At 41.8% G+C, this 18,726-nt stretch overlaps 1 protein-coding gene across 2 annotated transcripts; it reads left to right on the forward strand.

The window, feature by feature from the left end:
• The first annotated feature begins 9,363 nt into the window (after window positions 1-9,363).
• Window positions 9,364-16,346, forward strand: CENPA (centromere protein A). Of its 2 annotated transcripts, none has more exons than XM_004377595.2 (4): window positions 9,364-9,537; window positions 12,725-12,834; window positions 13,336-13,413; window positions 13,961-16,346. In XM_004377595.2, the coding sequence occupies exons 1-4, from the start codon at window positions 9,453-9,455 to the stop codon at window positions 14,093-14,095; spliced, it is 408 nt and encodes a 135-aa protein (XP_004377652.1). In that variant the 5' UTR covers window positions 9,364-9,452; the 3' UTR covers window positions 14,096-16,346. The 2 variants fall into 2 exon arrangements, with proteins under 2 accessions (XP_004377652.1, XP_023588197.1); XM_023732429.1 differs by having other exon boundaries at window positions 9,469-9,537; window positions 12,664-12,834.
• The last annotated feature ends 2,380 nt before the right edge of the window (window positions 16,347-18,726 follow it).

An 18,726-nucleotide genomic window follows, 5' to 3' on the forward strand; every position in this document is an offset into this window, starting at 1 on the left:
TGCTTATTGGTTCAGTTGTGAGGATTTTTGTTTTCTTTGTGTTGAGGTGTAATCAATACTGAAGGCTGTAGTCTTTGATCTTCATCAATAAGTGCTTCAAGTCCTCTGCACTTCCAGCAAGCAAGGTTGTGTCATTTGCATATTGTGGCTTAGTATTTCGGAATAAATAAGTGGTCCCTGGAATGCTCCCCTCTGACTAGACAACACTCTCCTTCACAGGACTTTGTAAGAACTTTACATAACTACTGTCTGTTTCCTGGGCAAACTCTAGTTCTTGGTCTAACTCTCCTTGTCCCCCCCTGGAAGGTAGGAGGTAGAGAGTCTCGCTGTGGGTTGGGGAAAAGGAAGGAGAGGAGAGCCAGCCACAGGAAACTGAAATGCCCAGGGAGAAACCCCAGGCTCCTTCACTCTTCATCGAGAGCCAGAAGATCTGAGACAGGTCAGACTGTGTGAGGGCACTTTTAACAGTGCAAAAAGCAGGTTATGCTTTTTTCCACTCACCCAGTCATGGTCAAGTACACAGAGTACTTAGGGACAAACAAGAATTGTTAAAGACCAGCGATTTTTCCTCCAGTGGCTTTTAGCCGGCTGTTGTATGTCCTGCTTGTGTTCCTCAGTTAGAAAGACCTGTTTGTTGATCCCTCATGAGGCATGTAGCAAGCCCCTCTGCAGTGAAAGCACAGAGAAGCCCTGACCACAGGCATGGTGATGGAACTGGAAGTTCTGCTTGGCCAAGTGCACAAGCAGCATAGTTATGAGGACTGAAGACTCTGTAGCGTATATGCACACATCCTCCTAGGAAGGTGGCTAGTGGCTAAGATGGACCTTAACCTCTGCCCCAAGAAAAAGATTTTATTCACTAGAGTTTTCCGAATAAGAATTGACTGAAACTTTAAGTTTCACCTCTAGGACTGGGGCTCACCACACGCTATCTGCCATGGTCACGGAAGTGAGAAGCTTGACTGGATCCAAGTCGGTCCCAAGTTCCTCCTTACTTCTTCCTCTCTTTACCATGTCCTATGGTGTAAAGACTACTGTGAATTTTAATTTTTAGTAATAATTTATTTTATGTATTGGTTCCCACTTGAGCATCATAATTATTATAAATTGACCATAAATGCATCCATAAACATGCATTCATTTCACAGATTTCTTAGTTAAGAGATGCCAAGATTTAGATGAGGACCCAAGTGCTCCATTTCATTTGGCTCAAGAACCAAGAGAACTGTTTGTTCATCCATTTGTTCATTGAACACACATTGATGGAGAGCCTTCTATGCACCAAGCCCTATGGGGAACACTAGGGATACAAAGATTTACAAGACACAACACAGTCCCTACTCTTAAGACCCAGAATCTTATCCAGACATGACATACAAAGTGATAATCCTCACTAACCCACAATATACAAAAAGGACCCCAAAATTTATATCTGGGACTTCCAACGGGTCTCCTTGGTAAGCACCTGTGTTTCTAACTTTATAAAATTGTAGTCTTTATAAGGCCTTGGTTACCAAAATATTAAGCACCAATATGAAAGCTGGGAAAATAAAGTACAAAACATCCTTGTTAGTAAAATTTCATTCAAAATACAAAAGAAGACCAATCATTGATGTATAAGTATGTATATATAAATACATCAATACTTATTTTAATATATTACTATAATATAATGCATATATTATATTTAGATAACTATGTATGTATTTATCCATGGAAACGTGAGGGCTTACAACTTAAGAGATAAGTCACTTGTCAATGGAGGAAGTTGTGCTAAGATACCTTTTTAGTCAATGAAGTCTTCGATCTCTTAAGAAAAGTTGCTGTTCACTGATGGGTGCAAAATTTGAACTAACCATAGTTTTTTTCTCTCTCTCTTTTTCTCTTTCTTTTCTCCTTGTGTCTCCTCCTCCTTGAATATCTGGAACCCAGGGGATTCAATTAAACCTATGGTAAGAGTCACTACCAGAGACTAAACACTTGCACACAGAGACAGAGTAAGAAAATAAGATTGAATCCCGAATAGGGACTGGCCCCACAATGAGATAATATGCAATTCATTATTCATTCATTTATTCAAATCATTGCCATGGGTGAGTCACTGGAAATACTGAAGAGAATGAGAGACCTAGGTCTTGCCCTTATAGAATTTTCCATTTAACACTTAGGACCAGGGATATAGTAAGTTTTTAATAGATGTGTCAAATCTGAATGTCATTCCACTTACAATTCTAGATTCATCATTCTGGTCAATTGATGCACCACAAGGATGATGAGTTTTCTTCAGGCATGAAAGTAAGTTGAGCCAACTCTACAACATTTTCCCTTGTGTATGTCTCAAGTTAAGATGTATGTGTTGTGTGTAAGAGTCCTTGGGTGGTGCAAAAGGCTAAACACTCAACTACTAGCTGAAAGTTTGGCAGTTCAAACCCACCCAGAGGAACCTCGGAAGACAGGCCTAGTGATCTGCTTCTGAAAGGTCACAGCCTTGAAAACACTTTGGAGCAATTCTACTCTGCACACATGGGGTCATTCTGAGTCAGAATCGACTCAACGGCAACTAACAACAACAACAATGTTGCATTTGGCCTCTCGCCTCCCCACTCTGAGTGACTGAGGACCTCTTCTGGACCACATCCAGACAGTTGGCAGCATCGAGTACAGGACCCTATTTAAACGGAAACTGAATTTAGGGATCCTGTCCTCTAGGACATTGAAAATCTGAATTGGATGAGAGAGGAGACCATTTCATCCTGCGTAGGCATGTGGACTTAAGAAGGACTTAAAAGGAAGGTATACAGAGAATATGGACTGAGATTTCCTCAATCATAAATGAAGGGGTTACATTTCTAAACCGTGTTATGTTTTTCTGAAGTGCTTTCCAACTTTTAATGATACTATACGGCATGCACTATTATCACTATTATACAAATAAGGAACTGAGACCTACAGAGGTGAAGTGTCTTGTTCAAGATTCCACTGGTAACCAGCCAGTACGTGACACTAGTAGCCAGCTAAGTGACAGAGCTGGAACTATAATGCAAGCCTTCTGAGACCTAGTCTCCAATGCCACAAAGCTCTCTGAAGCCTGTCCTGACTTAAAGTTTCATGAGCGTACTATAAAAATATTCCTACTTTCTTGAGAAAACAGAAACAAGCAGCTCTCTTTCAGTTCACCTCCACTAACCCACAAACAGACCTGTATGTAGATCTTTAGTCTCTGTCTACCTCCTTTATCTGTTAAAGGCCAGTCCTTCCTAGGACTCTACATCTCCCATTTTTCTGCTCTTCACAGAAAAAGTTTTCAAAAGAATTACCATCACACCTCTATTTCCTCACCTCCACTCCAGTCTGGTTCCCATCTGCACAGCTCCACTTAAACTGTTCTTTTCAAGGTCACCAATGACCTCTGTGAAGCAGATTCCAAAGGTTAATATTCTGAGTTCATCCTTCTTGCCCTCTCAACAGCAGCATTTGATACAGTTGACTACTGCCTTGTTCTTGAAACACTTTCCTCTCCTGACTTCAGTGACGATATACACTCCTGGTTTCCTTCTCCAGCAAACCTCGAAATGTTGAGTATCCCTTTCTCTATAGATAATCTCATCTAATCCTATAACTTTAAATATCATTATATGCTAATGATCCCCACATTTATATCTCCAAGCCCCAAACTCTCCCCTGAGCTCCAGGCTTATCTGCAACTACCTATTTGACATCTCCACTTAGACAGCTATATAATGGGCATCTTAAACATAACATGTCCCAACACTCTTGATTTCCCCCTCAGTAGGTTCCTCTCCCAGCCATCTCCACCTCAGTAAATGGTTACAGAACATCTGCTTACTCGAGTCAAAAACCCAGGAGCCAACCTTGCTTCTTCCTCCATCCATATCATTGGCGAGTGCTGTGGGCTCACTTCCCGAATGTATCTCAAGTCCATCTTTGCCCTCCTTCTCCACTGCCATCACCCTGTCCCAGCCTTCTTGAGCTCAGGCCTGGACAACTCCTGCCTCACTGGAGCCTCTTCCTCTTCCACCCATCTGCTTTCCACCCAGCAGCCTGAGCCATCTTTTAAATGTAAATGAGATCATGTCAACTCCCCTGCCTAAAATCACTTTGTGGCTTCCCAGTGCAATTAGAAAAAACTCAGTCTTGGAAACCCTACGGCCAGTTCTAATCTGTCCTATAGGGTTGTTAAGAGTCAGAATTGACTCGAGGGCAATGGCAATGGGTTTTTATGCCTGGCTTAATTCCCAGCCAGTGCTCCTCAAGTACAACCACCACTTGCATGGGCTGCTATGATTCTGAACAGGTTTCAGTGTAGCTTCCAGACTAAGACAGACTAGGAAAAAAGTCCTAGCAATCTACTTGTGAAAATCAGCCCAGAAGACCCTATGAATCACAACCATCCAATCCCGCTGTGCATGTGATTATAATGAGGCAGGGGCCATCTTGGCCGCAGCTAACAATAACAACAGACCTGACCTAAAGTCCCACTCTTCTCTCCCTGGCCTCCTTTCTGTTTCCTGGAACATGCTAGACTCCTTCCTGCATCGGGATCCTTGCACTCGTGCTTTCCTCTGCCAGGCGCATCCCCCACCCCACCTGCAACAGCCTTCTTCTTCCACTTGCTGACTCCTTTTCAGACGTTAGACTTCAGCTCAAATCTCACCATCACAGAGACTTTCCTTATCTAGAGTAGACCACTACTCCTACCCCAAGTTACTCTATCAAATCACTGTGTTTATTTTCATAATAATGTAATAATTTCATTGTTAGTTTATTTGTTTATTGCACTTTTTCCCTCCCACCAGAACATAAGCACTCTGAGGTCAAGGACCGTGTCTGTCCAATTCGCTGCACTATCCCCACCCCCTACAACAGTGCCTGGCACATAATAGGTGCTCAATAGGTGTCTGTTAAGGGAATAATGAAAAACTGTGCAGATAAAAGTGATACATACTATGTCAGTGCTGTCCAATAGAAATATAATGCAAGCCACTGCTGTAACTCTAAATTTTCTAGTTGTTATTGCTGGCTGCCCTGGAGTCGGCCCCTAGTCATGGCAACCCTGTATGTTATAGAGTAGCCACATTAGAAAAGTAAAAAGATACAAATGAAATTAATTTTAATATATTTTATTTAATGCAATATATTTGAGATGGTAAGGACCCTGGTGGTGCAGTGGTTAAAGCACTCGGCTGCTAACCAGAAGGTCAGTGGTTCGAATCCACAGCTGCTCTGTGGGAGAAAGATGTGGCAGTCTGTTTCCATAAAGATTTACAGCCTTGGAAACCCTATGGGGCAGTTCTGTTTTGTTCTCTAGGGTGGCTGTGAGTCGGAATCTACTCAACAGCAATGATGGATTTGGTTTGGGTTTTGACTATCTAAGATACTGTCATTTCAACATGTAAGCAATATAACAAATTAATAATGAGATATTTTATATTAATTTCTGTACTAAGTCTTCAAAATTCAGTGTGTATTTCACACTTACAGCACTTCAGACTTAGGAACCACATTTCAAGCGCTCAAGAGCCGCGTGTAGCTAGTGACTTCAGTATTGGACAGTTCAGCTCTATATATATTGTTGTTAGCTGCCATCCAGTCGGCCCCCTACTCACAGCAATCCCATGTGTTACAAAGTAGAACTGTTCCATAGGGTTTGCTAGGCTGTAATCTGTACGGAAGGAGCCCTGATGGTGCAGTGGTTAAGCACTCGGCTGTTAATGGAAAGGTCAGTGGCTCAAAAGATAGCAGCCTTGGAAACCCTGTCTCCTATAGGGTCGCTATGAGTCGGAGTCGACTTGACAGCAACGGGTTTAGTTTGGTTTGGTCATCTTTACGGAAACAGATCCCCAGGCCTTTTCTTCCTCAGAGCTGCTGAATGGGTTTGAACAGCCAACCTGTTAGCAGCCAATCGCAAACTGCTTGCACTACCTAGGTCTAATCAAAATTCCCTTTCCTCAGGTAAGAGAATTTATAAGAGTGCGTTATCAGTCACTGCTCATCCTCTGCACTGGTTTGATTCTCCCGCTGCTCTCTTTAGCCACACAGCTGGGGAGGGGAGATGGTATCTGAGAAACGTTTTACTTAATTAGTGGGCAGTTTGTTCTCTAGTTGAGAGGGCAGAATTAAATATCTGAGTTTTAGATATTGTATCCTAATGTCCTTTCTCTTCTTCCCCACTGCCCTGTCAGAGAAATTGTACAGTCATAGAACAAGTAATGTTAGATCTGACTTAGCCACCTAATTTAAAAAAAAAAAAAAAAAACATAGTGAATCTGTGGCTCAGCAAAGTACAGTGACTTTCCTGAGATCACACAGGTTCCATCAAACCCCACACCCTCACCCTACAGCCTCAATCCACCTTCTTCTGATGAGGTCACTGATCACCCATCCTCTACATCTAGCCAAACATGATAACCTCTGCTCTCCAAATGACCTGCACTGTTTTGCCTCTTCTCAGGCTATGATCTTTGCTTGACATAACATTCCTCTGCCCCTTCAGTCCCACCTTCCCAAATCCCTCCCAATCACCCTAATTCTGCTCTACCTTCTTGAGGAAGACTTCCAAATACCCTCAATCTCAATGCCCTCCACCAAGGAGTTTCCAACTCCCTCTTCATGGCACAGTGCCATATTCCTAACAGTTTTCATGATATCAGCTTTAGCAAATGCTTGTTCTTCCTTCTTGTCAACACTTCATCATAGTTCAAACCTTCAGCAAAGGTTTGCAGCACCACTTCAGCCCTTGGCTGACTGCTTTAATTTTTTTCTCATGCACTATTCTATTTCACACTCTCAGAATACCGTTAGATGACTATTATTCTCCCCATCTACAGATGAGAAAACTGAGGCTTAGAGAAGTTCAGTAACTTGCCTTCACACCTACTGGCAGGTCTGACTGACCTCCCTGACTTCAAAAGACCATGCTCTTAAACACTGTAACATGTACATAAAGGTTCAATTGAAATCACTGATTTTTTAATTAACATTTTCCTGCTACAGATCATTTAGAAAATGCAAGAAAGCAAAGTGTAGAAAATTAAAATCCCCCTTTTTTTTAAGACATAAACTGAATTTGTATTAACCCCAACAGGGCAAGATGAAGATGGAGCCGAGCAGATCTGAAGAAGTAATGGAGCCAAGAATGTGATCCAAGAATAGTTATGAGGCCTGCCCTGCCTGGGACTCATCGCTAGAGCCCTGGCGATCCCAGTTGTCCCCTGGACCCTAATAGTCAATAAAGTTCATGCAGTTAAACTGGCTTCTGAGTCATATTTACAGGGTGTTCATGAAAGGGTCATGGGTGCAACATGGGACTGTCATATTCCAGTGGCGTCACTAGGGTTGGTGTCAGCCAGTGTGATAACTCATGATGTCACCCTCCTCACCATGGACTTTGGCTTTGGCCAAAATCTTCTTAAAAAGGCCATCCTCCCTTTTTATTCCATAGCTTTTACATTCTATAATATTTAAATAGAATCATCTTAAGGAAAGATATGCAGTCGTTTCCTCACAGGTCTTGTTGAAAAGTAAAATATGGGAAACGTCTACATTGGACGGCTAGGGAATTCCTTTTGAGCCCAGCAGTAATTAGCTCCTTCTGCCTAATAATGAGGGATACTGCGCTGCTGCCTGAGACTGGGGAATTCCTCATGCCTCTTACTTGCTGGGTGCCATGAATGTCAATCCTCAGGAGAAGGCGCCCTCTGTAGAGGCAGCTTCCCCAGTATTTATAATCATGGTGGCTGCCTTTACTGAGTTCTTTTAATGCGTCAGGGATAAGGACTGTACTAAAAGAACAACATACAGTACAGTGGCATCACTAGGGTTAGTGTCACCCAGTGCAGTAACTCATGATGTCATCCCCCCCCCCACCCAACATGGACCTCCTCCTGTACCAGACGATACAGAATCCATAGGACTGTTTTTTGTACTGATGCTACTTGTAAATCATAATTCCTGTTTATCACTCCTTCTTTTCCTTTAATTATTACTTCATTCTCAAAAAAGTTATTGATATAGGTTCACAAATACTAACTACCACAATATTGTAGCTAAAACACCAGAAAATTGACAAAATCAGCCATTATAAAAACACCAACTACTAAAACTCAGCACGTCCTTGTAGCACGGTGTAGACGAAACCACGTGATTCAAAGCTTCATTGTAATTGGATAATAGTGACAGCTTAGAGCAGAGTGCGTTAAACCAAAACCAAACCGACGCAGGCAACCTGATTCTAACTCATAGCAAACCTATAAGGCAGAGTAGAACTGCCCCATAGGGTTTCCAAGGAGCGGCCGGTGGATTCGAACTGCCAACCTGTTGGTTAGCAGCCAAACAATCACTGCGCCACCAGGGCTCCAAGAGTGCGTTACGAGGTTCAAACAGTAAATTAGCATAGAGTTTAGCCTAGAAGATATATTGATACATATAAGCTGGGCTTACGAAAAATGTTTTTGTCGTTATAACTAACTACAGGGGTATTTTTTTATAAAAAATAATAAATTTCTGCTGAAACACTGCACAAAAATTTTATAGACAGTCATTTTGGTGTCAACACCTCTGACAGTGTCACCTGGTGCGGTCAGCACCTCCCACCCCCCACCCCCACCCCCAGTGACACCACTGCATATTCCCTGTGGGTCTCACTTTCCTCATCTTTAAATGTCAACTCATAGGATTGAGAGGGCCAAACAAAAACTGTTTAAGGAAAGTAATTTATATTATCTAGAGAAACGCGTTCTACAAACGCATCATCTACGTCTTTCAAATTGAGCTGGCCCTGTTTGAACAGCAGAGCCCTTGTGGCACACTAGTTAAAGCGATCCACTGCTAACTGAAAGATTGGCGATTTGAAACCACCAGCAGCCCTGTGGGAGAAAGATGTGGCAATCTGCTTCTGTAGAGGTTTACAGCCTTGGAAACCCTATGGGGTCGCTATGATTCGGAATCAACTCCACAGCAGTGGGTTTGGTTTTTGGTTTTGTTTGACCAGCGTGCACATGGAGCAAGCGATCTCATTCCTCAGAGTAGAACACCCCCACAAACAAGCAGCGGCAGGGGAAATCCCCGCCGCCTTTCACTTTTCCAACTGCCGGTTGGTCAGTTTCACCGTCGATCCCAGATCTACTCCTATCACCGCCATCCTGCGTTCCTTTCTGCTGTGCTCTCATTGGTCATCCCCTCAGTCGCTCTAAACCATGGGCGTTCCAGAGTCAGCCACTGGGAATCGCTGAATTTGGTTTTAAAAAACGCCGGTAGTGAAGTAGGCGGAGCGAATGATTTGAACTAGGATTCGGCGCTGTCGGCAGCCGAGCGCTGACTTCTCATAGTCACGCGGCTGAACGTTCCAGGTCGCCAGCCTTTCGCCCCCGAAGCCCGAGAAGCGGGACCAGACGTTTGGCTCCGGGTCGAGCGCGGACCCCTCCTGCCCTGCCATGGGCCCGCGCCGCAAGCCCGAAGCCCCGCGGAGGCGCAGCCCAATCCCGACCCCCAGCCCCCCGCGGCGGGGCCCCTCCTTAGGTAACCGGGCTGCAACCCCTTTCCCTCCGAGCCGACCTCCCTGCAGCCTGTCTGTGAGGTAGGCATGGCCGGTCGCCTGTCACAGACAGGGACGGGCACTCGCGTGCCGCGGCTGAACCTGCAGTGGAGCCTGTATCTCCCGACTCCCAGCCCATCCGGCATGGGCTCCGGGCGTGGCCAGGGACCAAGGCCATCGAGGGGCTGGAGAAAGGGAAAGGACCGAATTCTCTATTTTCTCATTACTAGTATTTATAGAGCCCTTACACAGCTCGGAAGAAAGACCTGGTGATCTACTTCCCAAAAATCAGCCTTTGAAGACCCTACTCGGACAGACATAGGGTTGCCATCAGTCTGAATGAACTCCACGGCAACTGTTTTGGGTTTTGTTTTGTTTTTTTTAACCACTAGCAAGGCTTTCTGTTAAGCTCTTCACGTGCATTATCTCAACTTTATATTGTCCCTATTGTACAGATGAGAAAACTGAGGCGCAGACAGGCCAGATAACTTGAGCAAGATCACCCACCTTGTTCCAGCAGACACGGGATTTTTTACAATCTGTGCTTTTTAAAATTGCATTAAATATTGGCGGCTTTCTGTAACCATTTCAAACATAATCCTGCTCTTAGCAGGGATCTTCCCAGGGTTGTTTTCTTCAGTGAGTGGCTGTGTTGGGTGTTGAGCCAAGGCCCTCTAACTCGAAGAGCTCTCACTTTGTTCCCTTCTAGAAGTTGTGTCCCTGGAAAGCAGGACAGAGTCGTGGTCCTCAGTATCTGTCCTGTGGATGGGTGGCAGCAACTGCTGTACTTACCTTCTAACTCTTCTGTTACATAGCCAAGCGCAGGGCGAAAAAAAGAAGTGTATAGAAGTGTATACATAGATGCTGCTGTTGTGAATGGGGTTTTTCTTTCTAAAACATAAGTAACCTTTGCATCCAGCCACTTGCTGAGTTCTCTTGTTAATCCTAATAGTCTTTTAGTTGCTTCAATGGAAATTTTTAAGTAGACCATTATATTGTCTACAGATAATGACTTTTGAATATTCCTTTTTAAGTTTCGTGAATTTTATTTATGTTTTCTTATTGTATTAGTGAGGCCCTGAGACTAGTATTGTAACAAGAGCAGTGCTTCGGATATCTTTGTCTTGTTCCTAATTTTAACAGGAGTATTGTTAAGTGTGATGTTTCTGTTGCTTTCCAATGTAAAAGCACCCTTCTCATGACTAAAAGTTTTCTCTCAAATGGACACTGGACACTTCTGCATGGGCTATTGGTCATATCCTCCTCTCACCTTCTCAGAGGCTTTCTGTTATCCTTTCTAGCACTTAGAAATCAAGCTGCTTACATGTTTTTCTTTATTAACTGAGATTCCTCTGGTATTGGTAATTTGTTGAGTTTGGTTCTTTTCATGGTGTTGGCTTTTTGAAATTGTTTGATGAGTTTTAGTTGTGTTCATCTTTCCATTTCCTGTGACTGCTGTATCTGTTTACTAAAGACTACCTCCAGTGACTGAATGGCTGAGTCGTGCAGGGGAGGAGGGGTGGATGCCAGTTGTTTATCTCCTGGGTCTGGGGCCTACTTCTTTCTCCTAAATATCACCAGTCACCCTGGACGCTGCTGTATTTCTTTCGTTCATATTCCCTACCGAGGGATAAAGCCTCCACTGCCAGCCATTGCATGAACCCCCAACTCATGGTAACCCCATGCATAATAGAACAAAATGCTGCCATCCCGTGATCCGTTTGGGATCTGACTGTTGTGATCCACAGGGTATTCATTAGCTAATTTTCAGAAGTAGATCATCATGCCTTTCTTCCGACTTAGCTGAAACAACATCATAGCAACACACTGGCCTCAGATAGGTGGTGGCTGCAGATGAGGTGCACTGGCCGGGAATCAAACCCAAGTCTCTTACATGGAAAGTGAGAATTCTACCACTGAGCCACTACTGCGGCTACCGGCTGCCTAGCACAAGCCATCTCTGGATTGCCTGGCCTTACCCCACTTGCTCTTCCAGCTCTTCTAACACCTTTGTGGTTAGTTTGCTGTTTTAAAACTCTTCTATGGAACTACATGTGCGTTCTCTTTTCTTGACTGGACCTTGAACATTTCTGAAGTTAATTTTATTCTTGAAAATGTTAGTTTCTGTAGATTGTTTTTCTCTTTTTTAATTTTTGTTTTAAACTTGTCCGAGGTTTGTCCATTTTATTGATCATTGGTTTTATTTATTGAGCAAGTGTACTATTTTTTGTTTTATTCTTTTTCATTGCTGTTTCATTATTTTAGTATTTCTTTTGCTCTCATGTTCTTTGTAACACTTGAGTTGAATGCTTAGCTCCACTATCTTAATGTTCTTGTTTTCTAATAGGTATGTTTTAAGATCACAGGTTTTCTCTAGTACTACTTTGGCTGTATCTCAGGTTTTGAGAGTTGTCGACTTTTTATTGTTCATTTCTAAATTGTCTAATTTCAGTTAGGTTTCCTCTTTAACATGTTATTTAAAAGAATTGTTTTTTCATATTCTTATGTTTTTAATTTCTAGTGTCAATATAGTTTGGTCAGAGAATTTGGATTGTATGGATTCTACTTTTTGGGATGATTTTAAGATTTCTTTTCCTTTTTCCCTTTTTTTGGTTGGAACCAAGATTTGACCAAAGGCTGTGACTCAGTACACTGGCACTGAGCTATGCCCTTCTGAGATCCCAACTCCGCCACCAGTGAGCCTTGAGCAAGTGTCTTCACCTCTCTGGGCCTCAGGATAACCAAGACAAGGAGATTGTATTAGATACTCTCTCAGATTCCTGCCAGCTCAAAAGAAAACTAAAAATAACTGGGTTTCCAATCTAAGTGGGTAAGGCATAAGGATGTACAAAGTACTGTGGGACCCAGAGGAGGGAGGCGACCCATCAGTTTGGAAGGGATCAGGATTTCAGAAAGTTTTCATGGAAGAGTTGGCATTTGAGATAGACCTCAAAGGATCGTTGATGTATTCACTTAGCAAATATTTATTTAGCAACTATCTGCTGTTTTCTAGGTGCTGGGGATAATAGCAATGAATAAAATAGACAAAAATCCTCACTGTTGTGGAGCATATCACAGTTTAATGATTTCACAGTTTCCCTGTCTCTCAGCCAGGCTGCGGGGCACTACCTGTTCTCCACTGCACTTTCATGACCCAACTCCTTTGCTCAGGCACTTCCTCCCGTCGACATGGCCAGCGGAGACCTCGGGTTTTGAAGGAGATCCGAAAGCTTCAGAAGAGCACAGACCTATTGCTAAGGAAGAGGCCCTTCGGCCTCCTGGTGAGCTCCAGGGAACTGTCCACCAACCCCCATGCCGCCCTTTTTTCTTTAGATTTCCCATATATTGAGGAGCCTACCATCTGTTGCCTAAATGATTGAGGAACCTCTTCTCATTTGGTAGGGGACTCTCTTCATCTTCTGAAAACATGAACCCTGCAAAAGTACCTTTTAATTCTTCATGGAATTAATCTCTAACCCCCAGTACCTTTGAAACTGGGCCCTTTGATTATATAAATAGAAATTCTCTCATCCACCCATCCTTTGGTTCCTTTCCCTACCCTGAGAGATGATCTCCTCATCTCCCTCCCCACCACCAATGAGAGACGTGCCAGTTCCTACAGTCCCTAAGATAGGTCCTAAGATTAAGGGCCACAAAGGAATGATGAAGATGAGGATTCATTGGAGACTCTAGGAGAAAGTCTGTCTTCCCTTGAATCTCTTTACTCTCTACTCCTCTCCCATTCCCCTTCTCCACTCCTCCCCATCCCAATTCCTTTATAGGCAAGAGAAGTATGTGCTATATTCACTCGTGGTGTGGACTTCAACTGGCAAGCCCAGGCCCTGTTGGCCCTACAAGAGGTAAGAAAGGGCAAGGCACAATTGGATAAGAGATGAGTATGGGAAAAGGAGGAGTTCTAGAATTCCGCATGCCTACCAGGACATAGGAAACTGGTGGCACAGTGGTTAAAGCACTTGGCTGCTAACTGAAAGGTTTGTGGTTCGAACCCACCAGCCGCTCCATGGGAGAAAGATGTGGCAGTCTGCCTTTATAAAGATTACAGCCTTCGAAAACCTGTGGGGCAGTTCTACTCTGTCCTGTAGGGTCACTGTGAGTCGGAATCAATTTGATGGCAATGAGTTTTGACCAGGACATGGCTGACTGTGGACTGTCACAAGCTGAATCTTGTCTCCTGGAAAAGAACAATAAGCTGACACCCAAGGGTTTGGAGGCTGGATTCTTGTTTGATGGTAGCAGAATTCCCAGGCACACATTAGTCTCATTCTGTGAACAACCTTTCTTACAGTCTTTGAGCCCTCAGAGACTAAGTTAGCAGGTCCCCAAGAAAAAAAGCAGTCCGTACCCCCTCATCTGTGTCAGTCTCTCTTTTTCTCTGTCTATCCTCAGGCGGCAGAAGCATTTCTTGTTCATCTCTTTGAAGACGCCTATCTTCTCTCCTTACATGCCGGCCGGGTTACTCTTTACCCAAAGGATGTGCAGCTGGCCAGGAGGATCCGAGGCATTCAGGAAGGACTCGGCTGAGCTGTGGACGGTGTACCCATGAGCCTTTCCTGCTCACCCAAAGAGCAAGTACACTTTGAAGGAAAAACATCCAGCTTCTCATCTTGGGTTGGAGTTTCTCCAGAGGAATTTCCCTTCATCCTTAGTGTCGTGCTATCTTGCCTTTCTCTAGAAAAGTCTGGACTTGGTTTTAAATTTACTGCTTGGGACTCTGGCTCGTGCCTTTTTGTACAGTGTTAAATAAAGATGTTTTTCTATAAAGTAATGACTAGGACAACCTGAATCTCTGGCAGAGTAAGCCTCTGCTTTGTACAAGGACCAGATACCTTATTTTTATTATGAGAATTTTTTCTTAATTTCAGGGATGATAGCAGAGAGTCTCTGGAGCCGTGACCAGATCCATGGAGCCTGAGGTGCTGCCTGGACTTAGCTCCCTCTGGGGCAGTGTGTACATGTTTGTTGGCTTTTTTTTTAAGAAGGTGAAGACTGCATGGTTTCCTCTGCAAGAGAGGTAATATATGAGGCACTCAACATAGTCCCAGAGGCCTGAGAATTATTTTCAGACAAGAAGACTCCAAGGTTGACCTGAGTTTGTGAATTATTCGTGTGACTGTTTTCATGATTTTGAAGATAACAGATTTGCTGGATTCTGGGAGAAAAGGAGATTTACTTATTATTTTAGACCTTCCTGTATTATTTACAGCTTTTACAAGGAGATTCACTTATTATTTTAGACCTTCCTGTATTATTTACAGCTTTTACAAGGAGATTTACTTATTATTTTAGACCTTCCTGTATTATTTACAGCTTTTACCATATGTATATTTACTTTTATTTGAAACTGAAGGGAAAAAATATGAGAAGAGCACTTCAGTCTGTTGCATAGAAGAGCCCAGCATGTCTAGCATACAAACTGTCCTTCAGGTTAATCTCATCTTTAGTGGCAGTGTCAAGTTACTGAGCGGACTGTGCTGTCAACAAGTTTATAGCTTCTAAAAACTTTAATTGGGATTGACATAAAAAACATTTAAGGTTAGATGTTCTAGCTCTTTCCAGGAAGTTCCTATTGAGATTATTCAGAAATTCTAACTTGTAGAATTTAGCATGTTATTCTTACTTTTAAATGACAAAAGATGTGTAATAATTTATGCTTTGTAATTTTTTATCCCAGTATTTTAAAGTGCTTTTTCAATTGTTTTACAGATATATTTGTAACTTCTTTGTAGAGAGATAATAAAAATAATTCTTTAATGAAAAAATTTAAAACAAAGGTTAACAGATTATATTGTATATATGTTTTTGGGGGAGGTATTTTAACATTAAACTCTATGTTTTGTACTGTTTGCAAACCTGGACAAGAATTGAGGAGTGCATTTGTACCTCCAATGGAGCAGATAAAAACCTTGCCTTTCTGTTGCAAGTGAAAGCAATTTAAGAGATTTCCAGAAAAATGAGAAGTGCCACCCAAAGATTTTAGATTTTGTGAATGGTGAAAAATTATTAGCGAGGGCAGAATACTAATAATGATGTATCAGTCAACTGAATTCAGAGACAGACTTAAGGACAAGACCAAATTCTATTGTTTAATAAACAAATTTAAACCCTTCAGAAAAACTTACTGTTCCACATCAACTCATATTTATGCAGACATGGGAATAAGGCTTATTGATCCATGAATACACTGAAAGTTCTTGTCAGTGTCATAAATTAGATCGTAGTCTTCCACTGGTTTTCTTTAAATTGACACTTCTCTCTTCAGATTGTACTAACCAATACCCAAACGCACGGCCGTCGAGTTGAATCCAATTCATAGCAACCCCATAGGGTTTCCAAGGCTGTAAATCTTTAGGGAAGCAAACTACCACATCTTTCTCCCGAGGAGCAGCTGGTGGGTTCGAACCACCAACCTTTTGGTTAGCAGCTGGGCAGTTTAACCACTGTGCCACCAGGGCTCCTTGTACTAACCATTACACCACTATAATGCATGTACGTCACACTCAAGTGCAAGGCAGGATGCATGCTCTCTCTCAGCACCACATAGTATTCATTCAATTACATGAGAATTAAGTAATTTACATCATAATGTTATATAACAACATTCCTGTTTACTGTAATTTTTTAGCACTTTCACTGTTGTTTCATTTGTTTGCTCCTTCTGGGTTAGTTCATCATTATCTCCTAATCTTTCCATTGAATTTTTCTGTTTTCACATTTTTAGCATCTAAGAACTCTTTGTTGTTTAATAATGTTTTATTGTGTTTAAGGTGAAAGTTTACACAGCAAATTAGGTTCCCATTAAATAATTTCTAATTATTCAGTGATGTTGGTTACATTTTTCACAATATGTCATCATTCTCATTCATTCCATTGTAGTTGTACCATTTCTGGAACTCTAGTTTCCCTGCCCCCCCTTGCCTTCTCATCTTTGCTCTAGGGTAATTTTTGACCATTTGGTCTCCTATACATGATTTTTTTTAAAGGAACTCATTACTCACAGGTGATATTCTTTATTTTAGGAGCCAATCTGGTATTTAGCTAAAAGATGACCTGAAGGGATAATTTTGGTTCAAGGTTTATTGAGTATCTTAGGGCGATAGTCTTGAGGAGTCCTCTAGTCTCAACTGGTTCAGTAAGTCTGGACTTTTTAAGAATTTGAGTTCTGTTCCACATTTTTCTCTCATTCTGTTAGGATCCACCTATTGTGTCCCTGATCAGAACAGTAGGTAGTGGTAGCAGGGCACCATCTAGTTCTTCTGGCCTCAGGGTAGATGAGCCATGGTGGTTTCCATAGACTATAAGTCCTCTAGATTACTTTTCTAATTCTTTGGTTTCCTTCTTTCTCGTTTACTCCAGACGTATAGAGACCAATAGTTGTATCTTAGATGTCTGCTTACCACCTTTTAAGACCCCAGACACTACTCACTACATTGGGATGTAGAACATACACTTCATGAACTGTATTATACCAATTAATTGAATTGTCCCACAAAACTATGCTCCTAAGCCTCCAAACTCAGAAAACCAATCTTGTGAGATGTTTGGTTATGTCTAAGAAGTATCTGTAACTGTGTCCCCATGTGGTTTATTATATATGTGAATATACATGGATGCACACACATACCTGTATGTACCTATGCCTATAGATACTCTCTGTGCACACATATGTACCCACATGTTCATACTCATACATGTATATGCCTATATACATATTTGTGTAACCAAACACTTATTTTTTTGTTTGTTATTGGTGTTGTAAAATTATATTTGTCATATCCTCTACCAAAAAAGTCTTTTTCCCTTGTGCACTTCTTAGTGACATCATTTACCTTGATCAAGCTGCGTGCACTTCACCACATTCAATGCTACCTTTCCCATCACCAAAAATAACAAGTTTCTGCTATTTCAAGAGTGCTTCCCCCTCTCCCCACCATCGATCCCTGGTAACCACCAATGAGCATTGGTCTCTTATATATGTAACTATTGTCTTCTTATAAAAGTGTGATCATACAATATTTGTCCTTTTGTAATTGACTTATTTCACTCAGTATAATGTCCTCCAGATTCATCCACATTATGTTTCAAGGACCTATTCTTTAAGGCTGTGTAATATTCCACTGTATATATGTATCTCATTTTGTTTATCCATTTATTCATGGTTGGGCACTTAAGTTGTTTCCATCTTTTTGCTATTGTGAATAATGCTGTAGTGAACAGGTGTGCATATGTCTGTCCACGTCTCTTTTATTAGATCTCTAGGGTATATACCTAGGAGTGGGATTGCTGGATCATAAGGTATTTCTATTTCTAGCTTTTTGAGGATGCATCATACCATTTTCCGTTGTGGTTGTACCATTTTACAATCCCACCAGCCATGGATAACGGTTCCAATCTCCTCACATCCTCGACAGCATTCGTTGTTTTCTTTTTTTTTTTTAAATCGGTGTCATTTTTGCAGGGTAGTATCTCATTGTTTTGATTTGCATCTCTGTAATGGCTAATAATCACGAGCATCTTTCTTGCTGGCTGCTTTAATGTCCTCTTTGGTGAAGTGTCAGTTCATGTCCTTTGCCCATTTTTTAATTGGCTTGTTTGTCTTTTTGTTGAGTTGTTGGCGTTTTCTGTATATTTTACAGATTAGACCCTTATCAGATATATTGTCCCTGAAGATTCTTTTTCCCAGTCTGTAGGTTGTCTTTTTACTCTCTTGATGAAGTCTTTAGTTGAGCATAAGTGTTTAACTTTTAGGAGGTTCCATTTGTCTAGTCTTCTGTTGTTCTTGTATTTGTAGTTGTGTTTGATAATCTATTTAAAAATAATAATAATAATGTCCCATAGTTTTCCCCTGTGTTATCTTTATAGTTTTAGCTTTAACATGTAGGTCTTTGATCCATTTTTAGTTAGCTTTTGTGTGTGTGTGTGAGGTATGGGTCCTGTTTCATTTTTCTGCAAATGATTATCTAGTTTTGCCAGCACCAGTTGTTAAAAAGACTATTTCTTCCTCACTGAATGAACTTTGACCCCTTGTTGAAAATCAGCCGCCCATGGATAGATTTCTTTCTGGGTTCTCAATTCTGTTCCATTGGTCTATGTGTCTGTCATTGAGCCAGTACCAGGCTGTTTTGATTACTGTGGCTGTATAGTATGTCTTAAGA

Source organism: Trichechus manatus, unplaced genomic scaffold (genome assembly GCF_000243295.1).
Source record: "Trichechus manatus latirostris isolate Lorelei unplaced genomic scaffold, TriManLat1.0 scaffold00052, whole genome shotgun sequence".
In the NCBI taxonomy this organism is placed as follows: domain Eukaryota; kingdom Metazoa; phylum Chordata; class Mammalia; order Sirenia; family Trichechidae; genus Trichechus; species Trichechus manatus.